We start from the raw sequence: 13,857 nt of genomic DNA, 5'->3' as shown, positions 1-13,857 counted from the left end.
CTTATTCATATAACTGTTATAGCAAGAAACATTTCTCATAGGCTCCCTCCAACATTTCATTCTCGGGCAGAGAATTACTCCTCATTTCCTTCATTAAATTATAACAATTCTCATTTGGTGCATTCACTTCTCATTTGTGTTTATTGGCATAATTCTGCCCTATTTAATCATATTAATATCCCAGTGATACATTTTCAGTCGTAACTGCTTGAAAACTTAGTCACTTTTCTTAAAATGTAAATGAAATGGTTGTTCTGTGTTTACAATTTTCATTCTCTGACTTTGCACTTCAGCACAGTGCCATCTTGTGGACAATGTATGTTTCTGTAACACAACGTCTAGTTTCAAAGCAGTTCTCTATTATCTACTGCCAGGGATTCATTTTTTGGTCCTTTATACTATTTGGATAATCTATTTTTTCCATACAAATAAGTTGTAATATACCTTTTAAAATTTGTTCATTCATGTATCAGAAGTCCTGATGTATGCATATAAGATAAGGTAAAAATACCCTCGAATCAAGCTTGACTCACATTGACTAAAAGGACACACCCTTGCTATTTTCTTGACAACAATAAGAAACTGATTCTCCCATGCCTTCTTTCAGGTTGTTCTTTTTTTAACTTCCCAGCTTAGTTTACATTCTTAGAATTCTATCATAACCTCTCATCCAAGTATGAACCAGAGTTAACCCTGTTTAGCTTCCAAATCCAAACAAAAACTGGGCAATTATTGCCACCTACTAAGACATTTTATAGACTGCATACTACAAATTACTAACAATACTGTCTTCTTTATTGGCCACTTTATCAGGAGAGTATTTCAACTTCAGCGGTCTTTTTTTAGAATGTTTTAAATGCAAAAAAATATATATATCATTTGCGTCCTCTTACATATAGATTTTGCACATGTTTTTCCTAATTTATATAACAGTTAATATCAATTTCCCAAGAAATGTTTATTAAAAAAACACAAATTTCCTGCTTGTCCTTTGACACATTTCCCAAATATAAACTTTTAAAATCTAAATGCCCCCAATTTAAACTATTTTTAAAAGCATAACTACAGCGGTTTGCACGCAATGTCCATCAGCATACTTTTGAAAAGATGCTTTGAATGGATTTTTGATCTGGAAAAGATAAAGTCAGTAGACTACACAACAGCAAAGTCTGATGCATAAAAGCATCCAAATTCAGAAACTGATCAGGGAATGATGAACAATAGTGTGCCTGATGTCAATATGCCATTACAAAGTCAGATAGGAGAAGGGCATCCAAGTTTGGTCCCAATGGAATATATGGTGATTTTTTATATCTTTAAGTTCACCGTTCCCTATCTATTGATCCATGATTATTATATTCCCTATAGTTTGACTGCTAACCATAATAACAATAATTGGCCAGTAGGTGCCAATAATCAAGAACAGACAGAAAAATTAAAGTGCCAAAACAACCATAACATTGCCTTATTAATTTAAAGATTTGCAATGCATATTTGGATGTAAACTTTGGTTTTAAAACACATGAACATCCTATTCATTTATAAAAACATACAGTGAATATTATAAAAAACATACATAGAGCTTAAGCTAAACAAATCTATTGCACATCATCAATCTTTCCACTTCTTTTTATTATATACAATATATTTTCTCCCACAATGAAAGAAAGATGTTTTATTTTTTATTAAAAGCCAAGATAAACAGACCAAAGTAAAGGGACATGTTAAGAGGTATTTGTTCCAAAAACAATGATCAGGGCACTTAGAATTAAGGAATTCTCATCATTCCATCATGAATTCCATTGGGAATGAATCTTGGACTTTCTTGGTAGTAGGCCCATAGTAGATCTGTGCAGGACAAATGGTAGCCCGAAGGAATCAGTGTGCCTATAAACTACACAATATAAACTGAGCCCCCAATTGCATAGATATGTCTTAGAGGCTGGGTACCTATAGACCAGTGTTTCTCAACCTTGGCAACTTGAAGATGTGTGGACTTCAACTCCCAGAATTCCCTAGCCAGCCATGCTGGCTGGGGAATTCTGAGAGTTGAAGTCCACACATCTTCAAGTTGCCAAGGTTGAGACACACTGATAGAGACTCTTCAAGTCATTCTGAAGCACACGTGGGTACAATCTCACTGTTTCCATTATGGGTGTTAAAGCAGATACCTGAATAGGGTTGGAGGGTTTCGGGCGCCTGTTGCACAGTAACGTTTTAAGTCAGTAGTTCAAGCATAGCCCAAAGTGAAAAGAGTGAACTCAAGTTGAGGATTAGCTGTGACTGTCCTCCCATTTCCTCCTCTATATTCTGGAAACATCTAGAATTTCTCCTCCCAAAACAAACACATGCTAATTAAAGTATCCTTCAAGTCAGTAGGTCTAAATAAAGAGAGCCATGGGAATCCTGGGATCAATGTCGAAAAGAAACACATGAGTGTGAAATACTCATTATCTAATGAGTATTTTTGCTAGCTCACTGGGATTTCTTTTTGGCTGCCAACAGCTTCTACCTCATGCTCTTGCTGAAAAGAATTAAAAGGCAACACATAAGGCTTTTTATTACAAGGCTTCCATTCCAAGCAGCCTTATAATATTTCACTGGGTGCCAGTCTTGAAAGAGAATTTGTCGTTAGACTTGAACATCGATATCGATGCCCTAGCAATCTCACTGATTAGATGCACATTTATTTTGGTGGGCTTCGACTCGTAATTCACACTGTGCAGAGCATCTTTCCTGTATCGCCTATTATATTTTAATCCAGTTGGAAGAAAGAGAAATCCCTTTCAGAGCCTCTTCAAAGGAAAGTTAGAAGGTGTCCTGCATTTCACTCTAAAACCTTCCAGGGCTGTTTTTCTGACTCCCTCTGCTTTAGTTAAGTCCCAGAGAAACGCATTAGCAGACAGCCCTTTCCATGTCTTGTGTTTTGGGCAGTCAGGCAGGCTGCAAAGTGATGGAGAGCTAGCTAATAGAGGAAATTTTTTTTAAAAAAAGTATCAACACCCTCTACTGCCTCATAACAATAAAGTAAACTCAAAAATACCACTGAACAAAATTGAAACTGAACAGGATAATGAGGTACAGTGGTTAAGAAGTTGGACTGGCAGCAGGGAGATCTTGATTCTAGCACATCCTCACCAATGGAAATTCTGTGGTGACTTTGGGTCACTCAGCCCAACCTACCTCACAGGGTGATTCTTGTGGGGAAATGTTTGGTAGGGAAAAATATTTTGGGACATTGGAAGACATTTCAGTCTGCTATTACTGTACTATTGTGGGATCAAAACGCAGAACACAAATGCAGAATAATCAAGGCTTCACTGCAGTGTTTATTGAGCAGTACTTACTGGAGGGGGACCCCACCAGAAGTTAGTGGGAGTTCACCCAAAGATTCATTTTTCTCACACTATTAAACAAAGTCCCATGGAGAATAAACAACATTCAGTGAGGTTGTGGACTACACAGATTGGCCAAGGAGAGATGAATTCTGGAAAAACAAGTTAGTTGTGACAAGCTTAAATAATATGGCCTACCTTAGGACTCAGGTTTTCAACACAGTGTCTACTTCATTGGGATAAGTCCCATCGAGCAATACAAAACCAGCTGCAAAACAAACTGCTGAATGACAATATTTGTATTAATTTATCCCTTTGTGGTGTTGTCCTTGTGGTTATTTTTTTGCAGCCAAAATCCCACCGCTGATGAAATTCTGTCTTGGGCTCAAAATTTTGACAAGATGATGAAAACACCAGCCGGCAGGAATATTTTCAGAGAATTTCTTCGAACAGAGTATAGTGAAGAAAACCTGCTCTTCTGGTTAGCGTGTGAAGACCTGAAAAAAGAACAGAACAAGGAAACTGTCGAAGAAAAAGCCAGACTTATATACGAAGACTACATCTCTATACTATCGCCAAAAGAGGTAGTATTTAAAACCCCCGAAGAACATTGGATGTGCACAATGTTGTGTTTGCGGGTACAATGTGATAAATTTGGGGTATTCCTCACCACCTTTGTCAGAAAAATTTACCCATATTATGGATAGTAGGGTGGTATAGTGAACAATCTGTTGGGGTAATCATAGAGCAGTGTTTCTCAACCTTGGCAGCTTGAAGATGTGTGGACTTCAACTCCCAGAATTCCCCAGCCAGCATGGCCTGCTGGGGAATTCTGGGAGCTGAAGTCCATACATCTTCAAGTTGCCAAAGATGAGAAACATTGACCTAGAGGTTAAACTCGGGTTCAATTCTACCCTCAGCCATGGAAACATGGGTACAGTGTGTGTGTGTGTGTGTGTGTGTGTGTGTGTGTAAGTATGTGTGTGTATATATTAAATATGTGTACAGTAGGATCTTTGCATTGGACCCAGAGTTCCCATGAGCAAAACTCTGAAGTAAGGACGGGCAATTTCCAGCTATTCCTTCCCCCATTTGCCTTTGTATCCCCAGAAAACATTGTTTCTCGCCCTTCCGTTTCTTTCAACAGGAGGCACTGCTGGATTTCTTTCTACTCGTGAAGGGAAACTCTGGATCCAAACATAGTTCAGATGGGCTTATTTCATAGTAAAAGTGTTTAGGAGTGTAGCCTTACATTTTTAATGTAATTTCGTCTGGCATCCATTAAGAGATTACTTGGTTCTTTGTTTACTGTAACATATTATTCATTACCCACATTGTCTTGCACATATTATATTAAACATAGGTAGCAGATTTAACTCTCTTAAAGATTGTATAAGACAAGACAGCAACTGTTTAGCCTCCACATTTCAAAATCATTGCTTCAACGCCTTCCAATGAATACTAGTGTTTATTTCAGTGTATGATTTCATGGAAAATTTCAGAACTAAAATATGGTATTTGGTGCCAAGGCAAATACAAACATTTTCCCAGTTAAAGATTCAATGGTAATTTGATTTTGGTGGGAATGTGGTTTGTATATGTGTCCTGAACCTAAAGGATATTTTATTTAACATCAGTGTTGTAATCATGTTACACTAAGACAAATGTCTCTTTAGTTCAGACAAGTTAAATTTATAGACTTAATTTTGGTTTCATTGATTTGAAGACACCCAGGAGAATGCATATTGCCTATCAGTTGTAACTGGGTTTATGAAGATAATTCTTTATAAGAAAAGTCCCAATAAGTCCAGTTGTACTTAATCTAAAATTATGCTGACTGATCTGTGTAAGTTCCTCAAAGTGAGAATTTCATCATCTTTTCCTCTCCTCCTTAGGTTAGCTTAGACTCACGGGTACGAGAAGTGATCAACAGAAATTTGTTGGACCCCAATCCTCATATGTATGAAGATGCTCAACTTCAAATCTACACATTAATGCACAGAGACTCTTTCCCTAGGTTTTTGAACTCTCAGATATATAAATCTCTTCTTGAAAGTACAAGGAGCTCTACTTCTGAGACTTAGAAATAATTTGGGGACTGAAATCTTGATTTAGCTTTTGGGGGATGGGTGGGGAAGGACTATTAGGATGAAGACAGACGTAACACTTTTAAAGCAACAGGGCTGCTCTGGAAGCACCTTCACTGCATTTAGTCCAAAATATACCTTTCCTCTCCAGGGTCGAGCTCTGGAAAAACCGGTCCTGCCCCTTTGAAGCAGAAGCCGGCTGTGCATGGTGCTGATTTGCTGAGCCCCCCACCCCCATGATGTCACCAAGAAACCTCCCCTGCAATAGCTGGAACAATTTTGCACTTTAAGAAGAGTTTCCTTTTTAAATGAAGAAGGCAGTAAACAAACAGATAAATGGCCAAGTGTTCATCCATCCTTTTGTTTTGGGGTGGACAGGGAAACAATGGGGTAGGGAGAGAGACAAGACTGGAAAGTGTGCCAGTTTTTAAGTCAGTGGTCTTCATGGCTGCCATTTCAGCTGCAGATTCTGATGGGAAGTTGGGCTCATCCAGAGCTGAGGGATGCACTGAGAGCTCTTTTTATATTACATCTGTCTTCACCTTAGTAGTTCAATAACATCTGGAACTGAGTTCCTGGAGAACGACAGTTTGGCACTACTCAGGCTACTGTGAAGCAAACAAATACACGCAATGGTCTTTGTCTACATTTATCAAGGTCTTTCATTCTTGATTTTGGAAGGGAGGGAAAGTAGATTTGCCAAATCACACTTATTCACACACTTTTACACCTGCAGTTAAGATTACAATGATGTTCTTGTCGTTTTAATGAAGAGTTTCCTTGTGTATCCTCACACTGCATGTGCAAAGCAAAACTGCTTCACTTTATCACATAGTTGTTGCAATATTTAATCCAACAACATAAATTATATCTATATTTAAGAACATTGTGTGCAATATGGTCTTATGGTACACAAATAGGGATTATTGGAGCGAACCAGAGAACATTCTGGCTTTTTAAAAAGACACACACACACACAAACACACACACGGACAGCAATTAGTCCTAAGGTTTAGCAATGTTATTCCCCATGTTCTGTGGAGAAAAATCCATTGCTATGTAAGACAGACAACATTTCTATGTAAGAAAGAGAGTAAGAAGTATATGTTATTTATCATCATTTATTTAAAATTCAAAACAGAGGATTCCTCTGGTTATTGACTGCCAAAATTGTGGTATTTTCATTACAGAAATGTCAAAACTAACAACAAACATCAAAGCACAAGCTACATGAAAAAAATCAAATGGAGAGACACAGTCTATAAGCTGACATTGTTTATAATTGTTATGAGAACAGATAATCAATGTATATTTCAGATGTCAGATACTGTAATGGATTTATTAAAGACTGGCTATCCAGTTATCTAAAATTGTTGTGTAATGTTATGTAATTCAGCAAAAGAAAAGAAACAAAACAAAAAAATCTTCCATACACAGAATCAAGGCTAAAAACAATTATGTTTTTAATTTAAAAGGTGAATTTTTTAAAATGCATAAATGTAGCATTTTGGTCAACATTGAAGACTAGCATTTGTCTATACATTCATTTTTCTTAAAAGTTCTATCCCGTGAAAGGGAAAATGTGTGTGTTTTTCACAAACTGAAACATATTTTTTAAAGGAAAGGCTAAGGAAGAATATCTTCTGGCCCTTCTAATATTAAAGGGTTCATTTATGGGCCAAAGTTGTGGAGATTTAATGAATGTTAAATTCAAACCTACTGGTCCAAAAACAGTGGCAAGAGTTGTTCTTTTTTTCTTTTTCTTTTTAAAATTAAAAAAAAAAAATCTAAGCACTAGTAAAAAGGAAGATAATATGTGGTCCTCTGTTTACTTTGAGTTTAATTTGTCTGGGGCAATCTTTTGCACAAGCCATCCTAGAATGAATGTGGGTTTGGCCAAGAGCTATTTTTCTCTTGTGGAACTCCCATTTATTGTAAATGTGCAATTGAAAAGTCCCTTGGGGATCCCCTTCTTTGCTGCTAGTTCAGTTTTGTGGGTAGCTACCTTTTTTTAAAGAAAAATAATAATCATCCCAATTTCCATACGAGCTTGCAACTTTAAAAATAAATAGCTAATTTCTAAGCAAAACAAGCAAAAAAACCTTTCTTCAAAGCTATTCATATTAGTACTCAGTCTTGAGATTTTCTTTGAAGAATTCTTAAGAGGCCACAAAACATGCATATTGAAGATATTGTTTATTATTATTATTATGAATTCTGGACTTGATGGTTAGAGACATTCTATAAACTGATTCTTCTCCCTGAAATTAACTTCTTGTTGCTGTTGATGATGAAGATAGGGTGTTAAACAAATAGAATTAAGTTCTCTAAAGTTAGCTGCTTGTCTGCAAATTATTCCTGAGTTCGTCTACATCATAATGTGGATGTATTCACTAAGCATGCTGAGTTTCATTCATTGAAGTGGAATTTTTGCTGGAGCAAGGTTGTGAACTTTGGCCTCTGTGGTTGCAGTGGCCAAAGGACTTAGTATATAGATAACATTAAGCACTGGATTGTTTCATTCCAGATGTTGAGGACTAGAATGAAACAATCCAGTGCTTAATGTTATCTTAAGCACTGGATTGTTTCATTCTAGTCCTCAACATCTGTGCCAGCAGTCCTCCCCCTCCCCGCAAGCTAGCATAATACTGGAATCTCTTGATGTTCTACCGTCCAGAGAGCTGTATCTCCCCAGCTTAATTCCTTCTTTGCTAGTGATTATGCCATTCATTTGTTCTGGAAGGGACTCATTCTTTTCCTCTTTCACTACCTCTTCATATTTAATTTATTGAACATGTGTCAAAGGGCAGAAGTGTGTGTGGTGGGGAATATATGTATTACTTTACTTACAATACTTGAAATCTGTACGCTTAGAGGTGGGGTGGGGAGACATGGACAATTTAGCTAACCATTTCTTAAGCTCTTTTGGTTTTGTAATTTATACAGAATTCAGGAGACAAGACTTTTGTAAAAAAGGGCTATTCTTTGTTCCCTATGCAACTCTTTTAACTATTGTAGTGTTTGACAAAATGGGATTTTAAAAAAAAAAGGCAAAAAAGTAAGAGAAAATTCTGCAAAGCAGGAAAAAATAAAAGGTCTGTTTACACTGGCGTTTGCTGACTATCCTACCATACTCAGCACTTTTAAATATTGTCGTGTATGAAAATGTAGTTTAAAATGCAAGACAAATTATTTATAAAGGACATTCTTTTAATAAATACCTGTTTTATCTGAAAGTGTTATTGTGTTATGATATACTTTATTCATGTTGGTTAGTAATTTACCATTATGAATAAATTTTAAAGGTATATTGATAGAATCATATCTTTGAAGATGTTTACAAAAACCACCTTTTTTTCTAAAGGAGAAGGTAGCAAGAAAAAAAAAAGCAAAGAACTCCCTCCTCCTACTGTGAAATTCTCATAATGAAATAAGTTTAAGATTCATTTTTTTCTTAATAAGAACTGAAATAACTGAGGTATTACGTATCTATAACACCGCAGTGAAAGTTACATTTCCTATGGTACTCTTTGCATATATAGCTCTGTCTGTACATATTTATATGATGTGGATTCTGGTTTGTTACGGTGTTTGAGACACGACTATCTCTGGTGCGCACAACTAGATCTATGTAATTAGAGAATATCGCATGTATTCAACTTTCAATATTGAGACTTCATATTTTTAATGTTACTATTTGATGGTGACCTCTTAACCAGAAGCTATCTTTATAAGATACTTTTACTATAGCGAGGGAGATGTCAGTTTGACAGGATAACTTTCCTGAGGAACCTTAACAAAATATAAATATGAGGGCCTGACAATAGCGCCTAGAATTATGGTACTGGACTTCCTTTTATGAGTATTTGGTAATTATGTGGGAGGGGAAACAAGATGTCACATTTGAACTGTTTCAGAAATTTCTAAATATATTGTTGCAATGAGACTATGTTACCATATCAGCCTAAATCCTGAATGTTACTGGATTTATAGGTTGGCCTATTGAACACTCTGTATTTTATATATTCTTCCTAGGAATGAATGTATATTTTAAATCCATATGGGAAATATATGTATACACCCACACTACATAACCCTGTGTCATTTAAAGAGATACAAAAACAAAGGTTGTTGTTGATGTCAACGTTCTGCAACTAAGAGGAATAGCCAAATCTATCTCATTCCACTTTTGCATACCTGTTTTCAGTTTTCTGAAAGTAATATTGACAGTGTTTTAAACAACATAATCTCATTGCTCTCAGTCAATTTGCAAAATATGAGCAGCCAATGATTACACTTCTAAAATGATTATTGTGCATGTACTATACAATAATTTTAATATAAATGAATTGCTTAATTATACTTACTACAGGCAGAAATAGACTGAAGATGTATTTACTTCTTGTTTTGGGATTTTAATGAGATCACAAATATATAAAATAAATATAATGCTTTTGATTAACAGATCAATGTGACTAAATTATATGTACAACTGGTCATGAAAATGTCATTCGTGTCTCTCATTCATCCAAGTGCAATTGGTGTTTCTACAGGCTGTGACCCCATTGTCTTTTCCCATGTCTTTCTGGTGGGCCCTGAACCCACAGACAAGGTTTTTCATGGACATAATAGGGGGAGGGAGAGAGAATTCTGATCAGTGAAAATTGGGGTCTAAGTTGTAGTCCCTCCCTCCCTCCATACTGGTACCACTTCATATCACATTTCTTCTCTTACTAAATAAATAAGCATTCTGTGGTTACTAGATAAATAAGAGTCCCATCAATTTGGGACTGTTCAGTGGGGTGTGGAGGAGGCATTGTTTTTTTTGTTAATAACAATTCATTTAAAGTTTCCAATATACCCCAATTGTGTAAAAGAGGGAAAATGAAATGCCCAAGGTGTTAGTATCTTCCAGCATGGTACAATCATCATATGGCAACACGAAACCTATTTGTTGCTTATTCAACAGTTAAGCCATAGATGTTAATCCCTTAATGAATTCATACTTTCAGAAAAGTTCTGAGTTATGGGAAAAAATATGAGCCTTTTCAAAAATTAACTTACGGGAGGGTATAGTTTTAGTATGAACAGGAATGATGTATGATTGACTGATTGTTAAGCAAATGAATTCTGTCCTGTTGTCACGAAAAGTCCATGGATATGTCCATGAAGTTACCAGGAATCACATTCCATTTGGGTTTTGCAAGTGAATGAAATCTTTTCAGAATGTATTCTTTGTTTGAACCACAATCTCTATAGTTGTGATGTTGTATTGCAAGGTAAGAGGTTATACTATATCTGGAATAGGCAGTTCCTTAAGAGTAGGAGGTGGGATCCTTTTTTTTAATTTTGGAAATGTGTCACCTGCACTCTCACAGAACAGCTGCCATTGGGGAGGTTGCCCGTTCACAACATGGTGCCACGGTGGCCATTGCCAGTCACAAAACCCTTTAGAAGAAGGCAAACTACTGAAGCTGCTCCCTGCCACCTCTTGTCTCAAAAGGTTACTCCAGGTTGAACTGCTCAGTGTTGTCTTTTTTTCTGGACAAGCACCCTTCAAAAGAAGGCACTAGGCTAGAGCCACTCAGCATTTTTATCATTTAAGATCTCACAGAAGCCTCGATATGGCAGGTGCTTTGCTTTGCAGCATACCAGTTTTCTGTTCCTTCTTTATTTGCTGAATTAAGAGAATCTTATAACAATGAAGTCAGGTGGATGAGGGGGTCTGAGGAATGGCAAGGCAAATCTCTGTTGGCACCCTGCTGTCACCCTCTGTCCTAGATCTAGCCTTGCATGCTATGGAACAAACTCTGAGCCATTGTGGCCTCAAGAAGTCCAACTGTTGCCACTGCAATTTAACTTTTAATGAGACAGAAGTAGGAAAATGCTGAATCCAGGGTCAAGTGTTTTTTGAGACAAGCTGAACTCCTTGTTACTTCATGGACACACCGAGATAGTTTTCTTGGCAGTAGTACAGAAGTGGTTTGCCACTGTTTTCTTCTGGGACGATTCTCATTACCCAGTCTAGCCCCTCATATTAGAACTCCCTGGAGGTCTCTCATCCAAGTACTAACCAGACCCAACCCTGTTTAGCTTCCAAGCACAAACTAGATCATCCATTTAAATCAAACTTAGCATTTGATTTATTTACTAGAGTATATAATATATATATAGAGAGAGAGAGAGTATATATATAGAGTATATAACCCTAACCCTAACCCTTTTGCACAGGAGCTTATGACAGCATACGTAGTCACTCCTCCTCCTGTTTGTCCCCACCACAGCAATCCTGGGAGATAGGCTGGGCTGAGAGAGATGACTGGCCCAAGGTCACACTGATCTTCTGTGGCTGAGGATATGAACACAGTCCATTTAGGCGACAATCCTTATGGCATCCAAGAGACATATCCCAAGGACCACAAACCTGAGCAGATTTCTTTTGTGGTTGGAGACAGAACTCCAGTCCTGGGAATCTGGTACTGGCCTGCAGCCCCCTAAATAATTACAGAGGGATGGAAAGAAGATTAAGAAGCTTAAGCAGTTGCCTGGCATGTTGCAGTGACTCCTCCTTTTTGAAAGAATCTTTTCAAATTCATTCCTTGTTGTTTTGCCTGGGTTTCTCCATCCAAGGAAAATTTAAACAAGCTAGTGAGAGGGTATAAATTATTTCCAATGATTTTATTTTTTGCAATCATTACTTGGGGAAAAAAAAAAGACTTCCCAGGAGGGGATAAGAAACAATTCTCCACAGACACTGATCACCTGCTGATCTGTCAACAGCAGAGCACTGGTTTCCTCAGGAGCTCTGATACTGGGCCTTTCTTGAAATTACTCTGTAAATATTTACTGATTGAATTAGAAATCCAAATTACTTTATACACATCATGTAATCTGCTCCCATGGGGATTAAACCATCTCAGAGTCCTGTGTACCATAGTGCATCAGAAATAAATTGTACGTAAAAACCAGATTAAAACTGGTCTTCTCTAAATTTGGAAGATAACCAATCTAGATTCATACATAGAGGTTGTTTAAATTGTTACATTTAAATTGTTAATATAAAAGGAAGTGATATAATTTAGCTTGGATTTAATTTTTCCAACTGATTATAGTTTAAGCTTATTGCCTAGCACAGATTTACAGATAACAACACTCTTTCAAAGTATAAACAAGTTATAGTCTCTACATTTAGGTTAAGTACACTCTTATCGCACTTGCTCCAAAGTAAACATGTTCTGAATTGCACAATTTGCTTAAGTCCTTCAAACTTCCAGATGTTTTTGCAAGAAGCAAAGAAAAAGCCTTGACGTTGGAAGAGATATGTAGAAAAAACTTGCAGCCTAGGTTCTGGAAACAGGGTGAACAATGCAAGGCTCTTTTTGTGTGGCCTTGAACTCAAGGGCAGAGCCCCAAACAATTGCTGTTTGATTTCCTTCAGATTTTCAGCAGGAAATGAAAGGAAAGTGACATATTAAAGACTTAGGGCTTTGCAAATCAGAATGTCTGCAGAAAGGAATGCTTGTTCCATTTAGCTGGCAAACACTAGTTCCCTAACAGATTTTTTTGATCCAGCTTCAGACTGCCTAACCAGAAGAATGGCCTCGAATGGAAGCTCCAATGTGGAAACATGTCCTCAATAACACGTAAGCCTGCCATCTTGGAACCATGCAGATGACTCCTTAGTTTTCACAAATACTTTTGTTGGTGCCGGTATACTTCATCAGACATACAGAATAGAGGTCTGAGAAATAAACTGTCATTGCAGAGAGGGAGAAGAGCAAGATCTACCTCTCTAATAAGGATTAAAAACATGGGAGCACATGAAGCTTTCCTTCCCTCCAGTACAAATGCCTCCTAACAAATAGGACATATCCTTTTTGAATTTATTCTTCTTCTTGTGTCACTGTTTCAGATTGATTAGAAAAGTTTGTTGTGTTATAAGGTGCTGTCTTATTTCTCTGTAGCTGTACTTGGGAGATATTTAAAGATAACTCCATATGACTTTGACCTCTTGAGGTCACCGAGTAATTTATTTAGCCAGTCCACAGTATCCAGCTGTTTATTTTTCCAATATTTCCCCCCTGCCTTATTATTTATTATGGATGACAATGATAATCATAATATATATATTAAACATATTTCTATGCTTCTGCCATCAATAAAGACTTGCCATGGCTTACATAGAACCAATACAAGTTAAAGCCCAGAGTCCCTCCTTGTGGGGGAGTTGGGCGGTGATATAAATTTGATTTATAAATAAATAAATAAATAAATAAATAAATAAATAATGCACGGTAAGAATAACACAACTACTAAAACAATACGAAAATAAAAACTATGCCATATAAGCTCAGATAAGATCCATAAAAATAGTGATGGCAGCATTCCCATCAGAGAAAGCTCTCCGAAACAGTTTGGTCTTTGAGAGTTTCTGA

The 13,857-nt window shown here is 36.9% G+C and overlaps 1 protein-coding gene and 1 long non-coding RNA gene across 4 annotated transcripts in view; one reads left to right on the top strand and one right to left on the bottom strand.

Annotated features, from left to right (window-relative positions):
• LOC148217105 (uncharacterized) overlaps positions 1-3,684 on the bottom strand; it is a 37,587-nt gene extending 33,903 nt beyond the window's left edge. The window contains exon 1 of the long non-coding RNA XR_015796469.1: positions 3,534-3,684. This is a non-coding gene — a long non-coding RNA (uncharacterized LOC148217105). The remainder of the gene's footprint in view (positions 1-3,533) is intronic.
• RGS17 (regulator of G protein signaling 17) overlaps positions 1-7,952 on the top strand; it is a 61,041-nt gene extending 53,089 nt beyond the window's left edge. For all 3 annotated transcript variants that reach the window (XM_025174937.2, XM_025174936.2, XM_007441067.3), the window contains exons 4-5: positions 3,685-3,919; positions 5,231-7,952. In XM_025174937.2, coding sequence (XP_025030705.1) covers positions 3,685-3,919; positions 5,231-5,419 — 424 coding nt within the window. In that variant the 3' untranslated portion in view covers positions 5,420-7,952. The remainder of the gene's footprint in view (positions 1-3,684; positions 3,920-5,230) is intronic.
• The last annotated feature ends 5,905 nt before the right edge of the window (positions 7,953-13,857 follow it).

The sequence above is a fragment of the Python bivittatus genome, unplaced genomic scaffold (assembly GCF_059951505.1).
Source record: "Python bivittatus isolate LINGU-HERP-01145 unplaced genomic scaffold, Pbiv_v1 ctg000020_np1212, whole genome shotgun sequence".
NCBI classification, from domain to species: Eukaryota; Metazoa; Chordata; class Lepidosauria; order Squamata; family Pythonidae; genus Python; species Python bivittatus.
The sequence above is the reverse complement of the archived record's forward strand: the minus strand, read 5'-3'. Positions and strand labels throughout refer to the sequence as shown.